This window comes from Eleginops maclovinus, chromosome 4 (genome assembly GCF_036324505.1).
Source record: "Eleginops maclovinus isolate JMC-PN-2008 ecotype Puerto Natales chromosome 4, JC_Emac_rtc_rv5, whole genome shotgun sequence".
Classification (NCBI taxonomy): domain Eukaryota; kingdom Metazoa; phylum Chordata; class Actinopteri; order Perciformes; family Eleginopidae; genus Eleginops; species Eleginops maclovinus.
Genome location: NC_086352.1, coordinates 26,441,561 through 26,457,850, shown reverse-complemented (window position 1 = coordinate 26,457,850; position 16,290 = coordinate 26,441,561). Strand labels below are relative to the sequence as shown.

The 16,290-nt window shown below is 38.4% G+C and overlaps 1 protein-coding gene across 1 annotated transcript in view; it reads right to left on the bottom strand.

Moving 5' to 3' along the window:
• Window positions 1-697: 697 nt before the first annotated feature.
• The window catches only part of LOC134863889 (C-Jun-amino-terminal kinase-interacting protein 1-like), a 44,673-nt gene continuing 29,080 nt past the window's right edge, over window positions 698-16,290 (bottom strand). The window contains 10 exon segments of the mRNA XM_063882647.1: window positions 698-4,364; window positions 4,541-4,639; window positions 4,868-4,938; window positions 5,852-5,968; window positions 6,443-6,546; window positions 6,855-7,027; window positions 8,204-8,279; window positions 10,842-11,769; window positions 11,771-11,964; window positions 13,143-13,224. Of these exon segments, the coding sequence (XP_063738717.1) occupies window positions 4,292-4,364; window positions 4,541-4,639; window positions 4,868-4,938; window positions 5,852-5,968; window positions 6,443-6,546; window positions 6,855-7,027; window positions 8,204-8,279; window positions 10,842-11,769; window positions 11,771-11,964; window positions 13,143-13,224 (1,917 nt within the window). The 3' untranslated portion in view covers window positions 698-4,291.

The window sequence follows — 16,290 nt, the reverse complement described above, 5'->3', positions numbered from 1 at the left end:
ATTATGAAGGTTTCTGTGCATAATAAGGTACCAATATAATGTTTCCTGCAATTGGTTGTTCGGGCAGTTTGTTGATAAGCAAAACCTCTATGACTGCACTGATATTAACAATTCTCTTCGGCGATTGTTTTGTTGCTTTCAAACAGTAGGCTACTAGTGGCTTATGCTAAAAGATCAAAGATACGACTACAATAAATTCAGTTATTTCAGAGTGGTCTGTAGTGTTGCTCTTAACTTAATGTTAGTCCAATGCAAGTTGGATTGATTTATTTTAAGCCCAAATTAGTCAGAAAACCCACTCACAGGCTAATTCAGAACCAGGTACCATGTTTCCCGAGTAAATGTCAGGTGTCACCTACTGACTAAGTGCACAAATGAAAAAAGGAGGAGGAACGTGGCATGATGACTCGATAACCCCCTTTTTCTGTTTGAAAAAGTTGTAATTTACCCAGAATTCTTTGTAGATTTTTACCACATGAACATTAGTTTGATATTGGACGTTGTCAAGTTCTACCATTGTTCAGAACTGCCCTCTTTTATTTTGACTGGACAAATTTCACTAACTCCATTACTGAAATGCCGACACTGTTGAGTTGGCTGATCACTTGACCAGAATCAATACCAGGACCTCACATTCATAGTGATATCATTTGTTAGTGTAGTAAGAGGAACGTAATAACGACAGGACACCATGAGATCTGCATTAAAGTTTTTAAATAAAGAATTCACACCTAAAAAAAAGAGGAATTTCACATACTGACTCAATGCAATGCAATATTTATAATTACAGATATTAAATTATTTATTTATATATGGCATATCTATTCACTCTTAGTATAGCCTCCATGACAGTACATTTTCTCCTTTCAGTCTAATTGGCTCTTGAGAAGGGAGTTTATTTCAAAGTCAGTGCTGATTTCTTTAAGCTAACACGATGGCTTTGATCAGCAACAACAGACAGCTGATTTATTTTGTTCAGGTTTTCTTTTCAAAAAGGAACAAACCATTGGGACTGGCTGTATTGTACAATTTCCATATTCTTCATTAGATAATCTTTCTTTCACAGACATCGTATATTCTGTTAAATATAGATCACATAAAATAATCTGCCGTCGTGTTAGTAGTCTTTTTAGTGATACATGATGTAGGAAGCACACCCTCTGTTGTTTTTCACTGCAGAAGCAACTGTGCTGTACCCATGCTGGACCCTGGTAGAATAAAAACAGCGGCAATTGTTTGTTTTTCAATGATTTTATCTTTTCACTTCATCCTCAATTGTAAATTACTTAGCAAATGGTGTTTTTCTATAAGTCATTTTAAAGTTATTACTGGCACTATTGTCTTTTAATGATAATAATAATGTCTACTGTAATTGTAACATCAGTCTAATTCCAGCAACTTTTCTGAGGTACCATGTAGCCCTGCAACAAATGGCTTTCTACATGTTGTCATTCCTGATCGGACAGGTGCTTTTCATTTTCCTGGGCTGCAAATAAAATATTTCGGTGTGTGTGTCCATTGGTCTGCTGGCTGCATTTTTAGAAATGATATAGGATATCAAATGCCTAATTTGTGTTTTATGCACATTCCTATACATATTAAGCAGAGGTGGGAGAAGTACTCAGATCTTGTAATTGAGTAAAAGTAAAATTAAAAGTACCAGAGTGTAGCAATATTAAAAGTCCTTTAATCAAAATGTCACTCAAATAAGAGTACACAAGTATTAGCATCAAAATGTACTTAAAGCACCAAAAGTAAAATAACTTATTATGAAGATTGGTTCATTTCAGAATAATAAATATGATAGGTTTTGATTATAATTATTGATGTGCTATCAAAATCTGGTAAAGGTGCAGATAGTTTTAATGGCTTTGTATACTGTAGGATAGCTCGTGAATTTACTCCAGGAGTAATTAAAGTCTGATTTAAGAGTTGATTTATATTTTCATATTTGGATTAATGATTCATAATCATTAATCCAAATATGTAAAGTAACTTAAAGCTACAAAATAATTGTAGGAGAGTAAAAGTACAAAGAAGCATAAAATGGAAATACTAAAGTAAAGCACAAGTTTCTCAAAATTGCATTTAAGTATATTACTTGAGTAAATGTACAATGTTACTTCCCACCTCTGATATTATTGATGTACACACCTGAAGAATGTGTACACAGGCTCAGTGTTGCAACAATTTCACTGTAGTAAAATGTGACCAGTGACAGGAGAGGTACAGCACAGCACATTCAGTGCATCGGAAAAAAAGCGCCACATCAACAACACTCCTTCAATACAATTTGCACTCAAACTTGAAGTCAACAAACACTCGATGGCAATCTGTTAAAAGGTGATAATGTTCACTGAGGAAGGTCACAATGATCTGATGAAAAAGAGGCACTACTAGTAAAGATATGAAGACACCAGAGTCTTGCTTTTGCTCCCTTGTCAGCAACTTCTCTATAGAGAATCAACCTTGTAATCTGATCGCCGCCACACTGAGAGTATTTCATGTTTCTGAGGTGTAAACTATGAGGAGTGAGAGTCTAGAAAAACCACAGGAAAGAGAAGTCAGAGGGTCAAAACTCTCCTTAAACCACCAAAGAGACTCAGCCAGATGTCCTTTCTTTCTGGTATTAAACTTCTCCATCAGTGATTTTATACCCAGTAACAACACACAGTAAAAAAGCGCAGTGTGACTAGGATAAAGGTTTACAGTTTTACTGGGCAAATTGTGGGGGCTTTATAGCTTAGGACTACACTACCGTCGATGCTTCTAAAAGGTTTGTTGGAAAAAATTCACTCTTGTACACCCTCACACTGTTTTTGCATTATGGAAATTATGCATTTAGATGAGTGCATTTCAGAGTTTATTTGTGGGTCAGTGTTAAAGATGTTTAGTCTAACCTACTTAGCCTAAAGTCGCTTCAATTTTTTGTTTCCTTTATTTACCTGCAATGCCTTTCAACCTACCACAAACCAGATCCACTAGGATGAAAACTAAGGTATTTTAGCATCTGCTGTTAGCCTTTGGATGTAGAAATCCTTCTTTATATTCTCTCCTCTCCCTGTCTGTTTGCAGAACAGTGAGGAAAGGGTGTGACTCTGAACACATGATCAGCAGCAGATAATGCTTTGAATATGTGTCAGTTGTTTTAAAAAAAAAGGAAGATGCAGGATACCACAGCTCTGCAATCTTTGGCATTTTACACCAATAAGAGATCACCCCTTGTCATTGCACTTATAATTCACTCAGCTACAATGTGGACTTGGTTTTAAAGCTACCCATGAAGGAATAACAGGGTTTCATGCACCATAATCACTATTAACAATTTGGTCTAAGATTGTGACTATCAATTACTGATATTATCATTTCATCGTTTGTTCCAAACGTCAGAAACCCAAACCTATTTAGTTCAATGCTCAAAGCATGGCATACGTTGGAAAATGACCTTCACATTACATGAACCCTGCGTTGTCTATACGCCTGAACCTATAAATATGCATCATACAGCAGATCATGTGCAGAATAAAACACAACCTTGTTTTCTTTTGATGTTTCAGATAGCTAAAACATTTTAAATATTGGATTGGACAACATGTTTCGGCTCGAAACCAAACGTCTAAAAGAGACCCACAAATGCAAAGAGCTTTTCATCTATAGCTGGTTTTCTAACAGTGTTTATGAGTATTTGTATGGTTGTATAACAGTGTTTAAGAGTGTTTTCTTGTTGCCACTGAACTATTAGGAAGTCATCTTTTATCAGGAGTTCCAGAAGAATAAAGGTCACTGTTCCGACATGGATTTGTTTTACTCGGTGTACATTTTCAGTGTGCAGATGTTATTTTAGAAAATATACACTTAATATTTATAGTCGAAGCAAAAACTGCTTGTGTTTCCAAATCTATACCCTTTTTTTTGTCAAGTGCAAATTCAAGCTGGCCCAGGTCAGTATGGCTCCTGGGCTCTCAGTGTTGCACCTGTTTAGATGACACTGCTGGCTATCTTGTGTTTCCAAGGCTGCTTTGATATAATAGTTGTGCTTTCCGATTCATCATCTCATCACTGGCACCATTTTGCATACCTTTTTTTTTCCAAAGACACTTTGGCTAATTTGAACTCTCTTCTTGCGGCACAAAGGTTTCACCACAGCTCCAATATGTGTACCTTCTTGTCCTGCTTGTTTGTCAGATGTGTTAGTTTTTTATTTTTCTTCATAATTTTAGATATGTCTGTCCTTCATGCAACATTATGTTATGATACAGTGTACTGTACAGGGCTGTGTTTGAAGGCAGGGCTATTCCAGGTAGATGTCTTCTGTAGGGCACGAGAAATCCACAAACTCTTTATAGTACAACTGGAAGGCTTTCCTGGAAAGGAAAAAAAAAGGCAAATACTTCTGTCAGATTCTTCAACTGTTACAGATCAGCTCTTATTGATTTCCCTCAATTGATGCCCAAAAAAGCAAGATCAGAGCATGTGTCAGCAAAGCATAAGTAGAGGATTGGATATCTGAGAGCACTAATGCACAGCAAGTTCAACTCACCCTATTGACTCTGCTAGAGGTTTGGTGGAGTTTTCAGACACAAATACATGGCAGGCAAATCTCTGGTCTGCTGGGTGCTTAGTAATGAAACCAAAATACCTGCAGAAGAGACAGAAAAGGGACAAGGCGAACTGTTATTGTAAAAATAAACTGCTGTTTCACACTAGATCCATAGTTGGTAAGTTAATGTAAGTGGTATGGGTGAACACAAGCAGAGGGTCAAAACATTACAGCTTTTTCCTGATCTTTTTCTATTCTATGTTGACGGTACATAACATTTGGACTTGGTGTTGTAGTCCCTCATTCAGGTTTTCTGCCTTTACTTACTTGCTGTTTTTGGGGTGATACCCACAGAAGGAGACGTTCTTCAGCTGGAAAAAGTGACTGCACTCGTTACTCTGTAAACAGGACACAGAAAAGAATCAAAACAATGATTTGAATTACCATAGAGAGGGCTGCTTGATGTCTACATAACACATATGCTGTATTTGTCCTATTTTTTGTCTGTATTGAATGAATGGTCAGATTTTTATTTATGATACAAGTGAAAGTCCTGCATCCAAATGCAGAAGCAACTATAAGACTAGAAAGTAATATAATATACCAATGAAGAACTTTGATACACATTCATATTGCTGACGTTATAACTTGAAATATCTCATATGAACCAGCTGCAGGAAGGCCCTAAACTCACAGTTTCATTAGATACCATTGTTAACCAAACCAACAACAAAAAGATAGATTGTCTGTTTGCGATGTGATTTTGGTTGCATCTTTACGTTACACGATCTTTATAGTCTTATCAAAGGGGGCAGACTTCATATTTCTTCATTAAACACTTGTTCTGAATTGCTCGATTACAACATTCTAACGTCAGTTATTAGTTTGATTGAATGCACACTGCGAGCAGACTATTGTTCTAACAAAAGCAAACTATTATTTAGTTCCCTTTACTTATTATTTACATCATCTCTGCTATGTCTAGTTAGAGGATTATGTGTTTTAGGATGGGAGCACTTTTTCAAGTCAGTGACTACAGCTGTCACATAAATGTAGAACATTAGAGAAGATTTTAGAATTGTAATCACAGAAGTGTAGAAATAGCAGTTTTAAGCTATTAAAGATGGAGTGAAATCTCACGAAGACCGCCCCTTACATGTTTGCCTGTAGTCTCTATTGGCCGCCACAAGGAGGTGACATGCTTCAATTGTTCAATGGGATTCTAGTGTAAAGATTAGCTTTTATTCGACAAAGCTCGATAAAGCTGCATTTCACTTCTTATGCATTAACCAAACACAAGTTAGTGCTCACTCTGTCACAGGCATAATAATCCTCTTGAACGGCAAGCTTGATGCCTTTCACACTGATCTCCAGGATGCACGAGGAAGGTGGGTTGTACTTGACGGTCATCCTTCTGTTGGTGGCAATCTGAAGAACAAATGTAAAAGATGACTTCTTAAATGTAAACAAGTTTAAAATGATCAAAAATATATGTTTAAACTGTAACCCAAATCTATACCAGACAAAATTACAACAGTAATACTAACCTTTTCACTATATTGACAGTGTTCTATATTTAATAAAACAGTCAAATTGTGATCCACACATATTTAATACAACAGCCAATAAATCCACACAGGAAGCAGTTATCCTGTGTGGATTTATTTGTCTTCATTTCAGGTGTTGCTAATTGCAAGTAGCTCATTTATGTTTGTTGTGTATCAGATTGTTGGACGATTACACCCCACATGACACTCTTAAGACTTATTGATAAATTACAACTTGTAGCTTTTGTGAGGTTTTGGCCGAATGGGACAATACATGGTGTATTTGTGGCTTTTATTACATATCAATATGAGTCAAATGATTTACAAACACACACTGCACACACAGGCCTCGTACCTTCTGCATAGCTGCACACAGAACATCATTTCCTTTGTGGAAGGGCACTTGAACTGAGCCCAGGAATTTCAAGTGGTATCTGTCCATCCATTCACTGCTCTTTTCTGCTCAGGACAGACAGGTAAAATAATGGAAAAGACCCAAATAATAAATTAGTGAGTATTCTTTTCAAGCACCAAAATCAAAGTGAGATGGATGTATACATCAATTCTCATGTTTCAGCCTTTTTTGATATGAATAAATACTACTTAGATAATAACTGTAATATATTTCTACAACTTGATTACACAATTCAAATATAATAATCAAAAATGATGCAAAGTTGAAAATACTGACTCACTGGTCTTGATTACACGTTCAATATATATTTTGAAGCATTTTAGCCTTTTTTCATTTGTGGCAATGTCAGTACCTTTGTAGCTGTCAGCGTCCTTTGTCACCTCTATAGCGTAATAAGCTGGGAAGATCCCACGGGCACCAGTTCGCATGTTGTAACCCTCGTACCAGAAATCCTCCGACTGGACCTCCACCAGCAACGGATCATCCACCTCCAGCTCCAACTCATCGTCATGCCGGGGGACAAACCTATCCAGACAGATGCAGTCATATCTTAAGGTATATGTTTTAAGTGTCTCAGAAGTTAACACCCTCTAAGCTTGAATTGTGGTTTTGATATCAATGGAAAACCAGTTTCAAGTTGATTCAACTATAATCACAGTCATACACAAAAGAGTTCACAGTTATCTCACTTAGCAATTTGAACTTTATTTACTTAGCACTTTTTACTTTATTACCTTTTGTTGTTTTGTTTTTTACTTGCTAGTAACGCAAATTTGAGCACCAGGAAAAGTGCTATTAAAATACCATGTATTATTATTATTATTTTTATTATTATTATTATTATTATTATTATTATTATTATTATTATTATTATTATTATTATTATTATTATTATATTTTGAGTATTTATATTTGTCAAAAATGATCAATTACATTTGTTAATCAACTCTGCTTTCTACTTTGATCTTACAGGCAGTTCGTAGTACTTGAAACATAGGTTTAATAAGATAAAAAATAGTAAAAGTCTGGTTGGGAAATTTGTTTCGAAACTCTATCCTCGGTCCAAATCCAACAACAAATCAGTGTCAGCTTCTCATAGAAAATATACTTTTTTTTGCTGGTTATGGTCCTTCAGTTCATTGAACAAAGTTAGAAAGGTTTTAAGAAGTCTTACCAAAATTAAACTTCTAATACTTCAGCTGAAGTGAAAATGTAAAGCAATGATAACCTTAAACTACCCTGTTGTTGGCTAGTCAGATGAATTGCGAATGCTTATAGACGCTTCACAAAAATAATATATAGTATAAACAAACACACTGGAAAGCTATTGAATTGAAAGAAGTCTGGTAAACCCCATGCTTTCAGCTATGCAGAGATAATGTCCTGCCCCATCATCTGATCTGTGATATTCACATGACTTCACTGCTGTGTTTTTTCTCCCTTCCCTTATGCATTTATCAGCCGAAGGTCTTAAACAGCAGCTGTAGCTCCATGCTGCCAACTGGAGTGTGAGCGTTAAAGGGGAAACATGAAGAAATTGAGCGTTTTCTGCTCTACCAACTCCATAAAAAAGAAAACAAGACTGATGGAGATGAGCGTGTTTGAAGGAACTGCAACTTTGAAATCTGAATAGAACCCCCTCTCCCTGTACATTAAAACAATGGGAAGTACAGTTTAACAAATGATTTTTTTCTTTCTCACCTGTACACGGCTCTGTGGCTCTGATCCTTCTCCTCTCCATTAATAAGACACGAGTATAAGCCAAAGGACTCTGCACCTTGAAAACCAGAGGATAAGAAAATATCAAACAGGGGAATATTACACATGGCACCATTGCAGTGTGGAGTCCCAGCCTTTGTATCTGGCTCGTAAAGATGATTGACTTAAAATAATAACAAAAGTCCACACACACAGTGGACATAATTGCTCACATTGTGTTTACTTTAAAGCAAACATACATTCTTTAGGACCCGATGACTCACAATCTAATTAGGCGTGAAACCGATGAGCATTGTGTATTTTTTTACCTCTCCTGAGACATTCCCTATCCCTTTCTGCAGTGCTCAGATAAACTGAGTTTGCCTTTTCTAATGAGTCTGTGATAAGCATGGCCGGCGTCCAAGAGGACAGCAAGGACTATTAGAGGAAATGGCCACACACATATAATGTAGACTAATCTCTGTCTGTGTCTTTCATATGAGTCTTCTCTCTTACATTTCCTTTATATAGATATCCCATTGATTTCCCAGGGTGAGAATCAGTATGAAAAGGTAAAGCCAACTATAATCCATCATCCTCTTCCTCCCTCAGAATTGTTGTTGTTTGCCACTGTGAGGCCAAAAAGATACAGGCAGCAAAGCTAGTAGCATAGCATACCCCAAATCTCTAACCAAACTTGTGAGGTTGATTTGCATTGTTGGGAATGAAGGCGCTAGGTTTGAAAAAAAAAAATCAATTGCACAAAAACAAAACGATAATATCTCGGGCTTTTCCTGCACCAATATGAAAGGGACAAAATGCTAACTTGTATAACTCATTCTCATTTTATAACAAATATATTCTTGTGTTTTAAAAAGTATGTATTAAACTCTAGGCAAGCTAAACACCCTGATCTACAGCTCCAAAATAAATGCAAAAAATGGTTGGCGAATAATAAAATAACACTGCTTTTAAAGATGAACTGGGTTGTGTTATTTAGCCGCAGAACACTAAAGAAAATCAACATTGGAATTTTAAAAAAGTGCATTTGTGATCGACACTAACAACGGAAGAGCCCTGTGCCTCCTTGTGGGCCTCTCCACAGCTAGAAGTGGTGCTGACATGTTCATCAATTTTAAAGTAAAATGTTTTTTCCGTCAATAAAAAAACTCATTCTCTTGGGAATTTTAAAGCACCATCATACATTTTGAGTAGGCTTTCAAAAATTAAATTTGGTGTTGATGTTGTTCCTCATCTTCATTGGCACTGCCTATAGACCTAACAATAGTGGTGCTGGCATGTTGGGGCAGTTATTATGAATTTAATACAGGATCTATGGTTCTTTAAATGCTAAATGTAATCCTTAAAGGTCCCCTATTATGTTCCTTTTCTACAATATATTATCGGTCTCAGATATGTACAAGACATGTTTCTGAACTGTTTGGCTGAAATACCAAACTGATCATGAATTATAGCATGCCATAAACCCCTCTGTTTCAGCCCTGCTCCAAAAGTACTGATTCTGTGTCTGTAACTTTAAATGCTAATGAGTTGCTGCTGGCCACGCCCTCTGTGAGATGTTTGGTTTGAAATAACACAATCGATCTTTAGGAGGAAATTCCGGTGATAAGGTGGGCGGGTTTTACTTTGGTTGGTTATTGGCTAATGATTGCACAACATTTCTAGCACTGCCATTGTTTAAATGTCTAAAAAAAGGCTTAACTAATGTGTTAATTTTCAAATGTATGATTAGTTTGGACAACAGAGGGTGAGGGAGAGCAAAATCCATGAAACTGCAAGCAACTTTTGGCTCAGTGTTCCTCCACCCAGCAGGCCATCTAAATGTCCAGCTGGGTTTCTGGCCTGAACGTGTCGCTGTCAGAATGCTGATAACGATATCAACCAAGCAGCAAAATACTGCAGCTTTCACTTATAACACTTACAAGCTGTGCTGGGTATTCTGACCTAGATTAGCATAACTTTCATGTAAATTGCATTTTCAAACCGTATATCTTCAAACCCCTGCAATGGTAAAAAAACACTAATGTTTGAATACTCTTCTTAAACCAGTTTCACGTGTGATTCTATAAGATAAAGTAAAATCTCATTCAGTGCAGACAGTCACATTATCTAGAGTTACATGGTGATCTGCACTCTATGAGAATATTCCAGCTCTTGAATATCTCTGTGGATTTGCTTTATCAGCAACATCGCTTTAAGCCTTTCACACCACACTGCAAATTCAGCCAGACAGCATTCATTCACACCATGTTAAATGGAAATTACACAGAATAACAGCCTGCTGTATCTATGTGTTTGTTTCACACATAACTCTCTTTGGGGGCAAATATTAAAAGTATGCACATTTGCAAAATGTAAAGAAGACGGGGGGGCTTTCAGGCAAGTGTACAAAAAAAGGATATTTTGATGATAAAAGATAGTAAAAATACTGATAGCTAAAGAAGCTGTGAAATCACAATGGCATTGTGAGGCTATATGCAACCAAGTATCTTTGCTTGATTGTCTTTGCATGATTTATAAAAAAACTAACGTTACATTGACATTCAAAAACACTTATACAACAAAAAATATTAAAATCTGAAAAAAACAACAACTCAGCGTTATCAGGGCTGTGACTTACTGGAGGAGCGAGAGTGTCCATTCATGAAGACGTTGAGGAACTTTTTGGAAAAGTGCAGATCGACCTCCGGTGTGGAATCTTCCGACAGACAAGCTGTTGCCTCTCTCCTCACTCCTCCTATCTGAATGCCGTCCTCATCATCTTCATCTTCCTCCTCATATTCCTCCCCGATGGCTGACTCGTAGGGAGAAGAGACGCAGTTGTCATAGACGGTAGCCGTGTCGCTGTCGTCACTGTAACCTTGGTAACACTGCCGCAGACTGACCAGTTCTAGCTTAGCGTGCTCGTCCACCACCAATGTGTACTTGACCGAGTCATATGATAGGCCGCTGGCCTCCGAGTTCATGGAAGTCCTTAGTGGGACTTTGTTGCCACCGCCATCCCCCTTACCTTCCCCCTTCCTCATCTCTCCGTCCATTATTATCCTATCCACATCCTCATCCTCCCCACAGTAGCTTTCATCGGTGGCGTCAACGTACTCCACTGATGATCCGGGTCTCAGCATGACCCCGGCCCCCGTTCCTGCCCCTTTCAGGCTTAGGTCCAGCGTGAGGGAGGAGCGAGCTGAGGGAGGTGTGATGAGGGCCTCTATACAAGAAGCATATGAAGGCGGGGGGACATAGACCTCGTCCTCCTCATAGATGGAGGTGTTTGTCCGGTCGGGAAGAGGCTGGTAAGGAGGCGGGCCCTCTGTGTCCGAGCTGATAGACATGCGACCTTGCTCAGTTTGCTGCGAGAGGAAAGGCCGGTCCTGCGAGTTAGGGGGGTCTAGGGGGTCGGCAGAGCGCTGCACAGGAGTTAGATAGATCTCTTCTGTGGGCTCTAGATGAACGTCCGTTTGGTAGCGGATCCTCTCCCGGTGGGGAGCACCTCCATCCACCTTCCCTGCTGGGTATAGAGGAGCTGGTGTGTAGTTCTGCGGGGGGGGGTGGCGCAGGAGGCTTCTCCTGAAGCTTGGAGCGAGTGGCAGCCGTTGTAGATGAGCCTTTAGTGTGTCCAGAGGTGTGTTTGTGTCTGCAGGGGGCGTCAGTGGAAGTCCCGCGGTCTTTGGTCTGCGCTCCCCCGCCCTGCACCTTGTCCTCGTCACTCAGACAGCTGTGCTCACGTGTAGGGGTGCGTTCACCTGGAGGAAGAGCAAGTAAAACACAAAAACATGCACGCAGACACACAAGCACACAAAAAGACCAAACACATAGACAATAAGTAAACATGATACAGACAGGCAGTCATGTCAACAAATGCACAGATAGAGATGGGGAAGCACAAAAAGGAAGAGAAAAGTAGAAATGGTTAGGTAACAGATGCTGGGATTACACAGCTAAATCCCCATTACTCATCAAATTTTAAGTGCGGCCAGGAGAAGGCGATTGGTGTCTTATGTCATAATCCATCAGTAGCAAATCCGGGCTTTATTTTTTCACTGTGGATAATGCAACAGTGACATCTAAAGCTAAAGGAGAGAAAAAGACAATTCAAACTTTTTGGGCCTCGCCTCTCCTTTTAAGGTTTATTTTATTGTTAAAATCATTATCTATAGTATTTGATATTTATTTATATGAACTTATTGCTATTCAAATGTGGTATATTTTTTTCAGATTATTCCTTCAAAACATTCTTAAATCAAACTGAGTCTGTGGTACTCGTGAGTCAATGGGGTTCAATATGGAACTTTGCATATGAATGGAGCCGCTTGTTTTCATGCAGGCTTTATCACAGCAAGTCTGAGATTTCTTGTGTGAGTAAAAAAAAAAAACCTGATTCTGCAACTGTGAAAATAAAAATACATATAAATAAAGTATGCGAAAAACATGCACTCCTGAATTGGACCAAAGTCAAATAAGCGGCTCCTGCTTAAACGAGCAGTTGTTTATTTAAAACTTTAAATTAAAATATTACTTTTCTTCATTGATACTATCAGACAATGATTATCGTGACTGAGTTATATAATCTCTTTGTCATTGCATTGTTGACATTCTTAAATATATTTTTTTTCTTTCCTTACAAACAATAAACTGTCATTCAGGAAGGAGGCAAAGTGCTGGATAACACACAATGCCTCAGTTAGCTACAGTTAGCTCAGCATAGCTATTCCAAGCCTTAATACTGTTCCCTGATCTCGGATCAGAGAGAAACAAGCAAGGCTAAGTGAAAATCATACTCGCATTTAGTTGCTGTGTTAGTAGCTCAAGGATGAATAATATAGGGACAACATTTTGGTCTGCACATCTCAGTTACCATCAATGAAACAAGAACATTATAAGATTAATGGCGCAAAAATCTGGTGGAATCAAAAAATCTCACCTGTTTTGAGAGGCGAGGACGAGCCTGAAACCTTCTCCTGCCAACTGTACTTCTTCCCAAATGAGTTGTTGTTTAAAGTATCCTGTGGAAATGAAGAAAAAGAAGAGAAGAAAAGGGGAGTCGTGAGAAAGAAATAAAGATGGATAGTACACAGTGAATGAGAGGGGGAAAGAGAGAAATGTGTTCACAGAGTTCTGGATCCAGACACTCAATGTACACAACTTTTTGTCTGACGCTCCCTCTTTCTCCCCTACCAAAAGCCTACACGCACACACACACGCACACGCACACGCACACACACACACACACACACACACACACACACACACACACACACACACACACACACACACACAAAGCTTTTATTCTGTTGAATGAGCAGGGAGTCTTTTGTCTGTGCTCCGTGAGGTGCATTTAAAGGGAACTAGACCTTTTTCCAAAGCTACTGGGAACACACAAACACACACATATACTGGGAATCTCTTTAGACTGTTTTGGGGGAGGTTTGGGGAAGAGAGTCTTTTCTATACACCGTCTTACTTCTAAAATGCCTTCTTACAAATTGTAGTTTAAATAGCCTGATCCCTCAAAAACTTTGTGACTTTTATAAACACAGAACACGACAATAGCTGACAAGCAATAATTGAATGATGTTGTTTAAAGAGCATTTTAGAAACAGTTGGAAACCCTATTTTTGCTGACCTTTACTGGCTTAACTTTTTACCTCACTGCAGTAATGTAGCAGAGAATAACAGGGTGTGGTTAGTATGCAGTGACATCACTGTTTAGTGAGTAATTAGATGAGCAATCAATCACATCCAGTTTTTTTCAGTGGGGACAGTTATTTTTGCCTTATTTTATCAGATAAAAAAATGAAGGGATTGAGTTACAATTGTCCCCTACATATCTTACTTTATAATACAAAAACAATATTAGCAATGCCAACCCTGTCTCCAAGATGCACAGGTTTACAACTCATTTAAAGTATTTCCAGTGTTCAAAAACACACAACAGTGGATGAAGAGCCCCATTTTAGAAAGGTTACACTATATGCAAGAGAAAAACTATGTTGCTATCATTTGCAATTACCAAAAGTGACCATAAGATAAATAAGTTTCAACAACTTCAAAGTAATAATTTTTCAGTATTTTGACCTTACCTAAACCTCAACCACAGAGCCAAACGTTATGATTTGAGCTGGAGCTTTAAAAAGCAATCCCAAAACAAGAGCGTGAGAACTTGTGTGTGTGTGAGAGAGATTAAGAGCAGTAGAGCAATTATAAACTCATCTATCTTTAGCCTATGAAATACAAATATTTCTTGCCACAGAACGTCACATTGGATAAGGTGAGTGACTGTTGACATTGTCATTAGCCAGTTTGATAGACAGCGCCCAACCCTAATAATCTACACAATAACAAAGTTAAAGTGGTTACTCATAGTGATGAATCAACCAAATCTGCAGCACTCTTACTGTTCTTCCAATGTAGCTTTGAACCACAGCAGGCAGCTATTTTTCCTTAAAAATCTCTTTAAGGTATCCTAACATGCTATATTTTAACAATAAATTGTAGGGCAATATCTATGCAAAACATGTCTGTGAAGTGTTTTGATCAAAATACCAAACAGATCACCCATTGTGGCCATGCCTAATACCCCTCTATTTCAGCCCTGTTCCTGAAGTGCTGATTCTGTGACTGTCGCTTTAAATTTGAGCTGAGCTGAAGCTGGTCACGCCCCTTTGGAGCGTCATGCAGCTCTCTCTGTGAAGAGAGAAGTTTCTAACGGAGATACTCAGCTAAACGCTGCCGTAATTAAACCCCATATTATATCCCAAACCACATAAAGCATTATTTCTGAAACAACTCTAAGACCGTGTGTCCACCAAGGCGTTTAAACGCTGGCGTTATTCTGAAAGCGCCCAGCTCCAGCGTTTTTTCAGCATCGGCGTTTTGGTTGCTATGATACAGAATATTCACGGTTCTGATTTCGCTGTCAGGTTTGTAGTGCACTTTTGCTCGGAATTCGCAGATATTATATATATTATTGCTATACTCATTACTTTCTTTAACTATTATTATACATCTATATCTATATCTATACCTATATCTATTTATATAGAAATAAATACATAGAGATATATATATATATATAAATAAATATATATTTATATATATCATAATATATATATTATATCGCGGATTTTGTCGCGGAAATGTCGAGACGAGGTAAGTACTTGTCCCGCCCCTCCTCCACTGTGATTGGACGGCAGGGTAGAAAGTGACATTGACGACCATGTTGTTTTTCCTAAAGTTGAACATTTTTCAACTCGTGAAGCTCGGCACCCTGGCGTTTTTTTCAGCTCGCTGACCTCAAAAAAACGCCCGCGGGCATGCTCCTCACCGTTTTTTTTAGCACTCAGTCCCCGTAAACTGCCAGCGTTTTTTTAACGCCGCGCTCCCATTGAAAACCATTGAAAAATGCCTACTCGAGGGGATTCAGCTCGCGACTGTATAATGCGGATGATAGGTTGGGATGTGTCACGTGGGCGGGACGTTGCCAGTCAATGTAAAGCCAGCCCACATTTCGGTCATATCAGCAGCAGATCTGGATCAGCTCGTTTGTACCCCCATTTTTTAGAGATGTGGGTTAGCAGGAAAAGAGAGAGGGTTATATTTTCTGACATTTTGTGAGTCTCCTTATACACCGGGGACACATATTTATGTATAAAAGATAGCAAAAACTGCTTTTTGCACAATAAGGGACCTTTAAGCATCAGAGACCAGAAACAGAGTTTGTACAAATACAGAACAAAACAGGAATACATATTGGAATTGGTTTCAAAAACTGTTAAAGTTTTTGCGAAACAGATACATTTCAATCATTAACAGAAAAGTATTGATATTTGAAACCTGGCTCCAAATGAGAGAAGGAGAGACTAAGATAGTGAAGAGAGAGGTTAACGAAAGAAACAGAAGTGGAAACTCCTGTGACGATGACAGTAGTCCAAAATAAGATTTCATCTTCCTTCTCTGTCCACCCACCACCACGCATGACTCACTTCCCATCTACGTGTACCGGGCGGAGACATTGCTGTTGCCTTGGTAACAAGTGAATCAGCAGGAGGTGGGAGACAGCAGCGCTGATA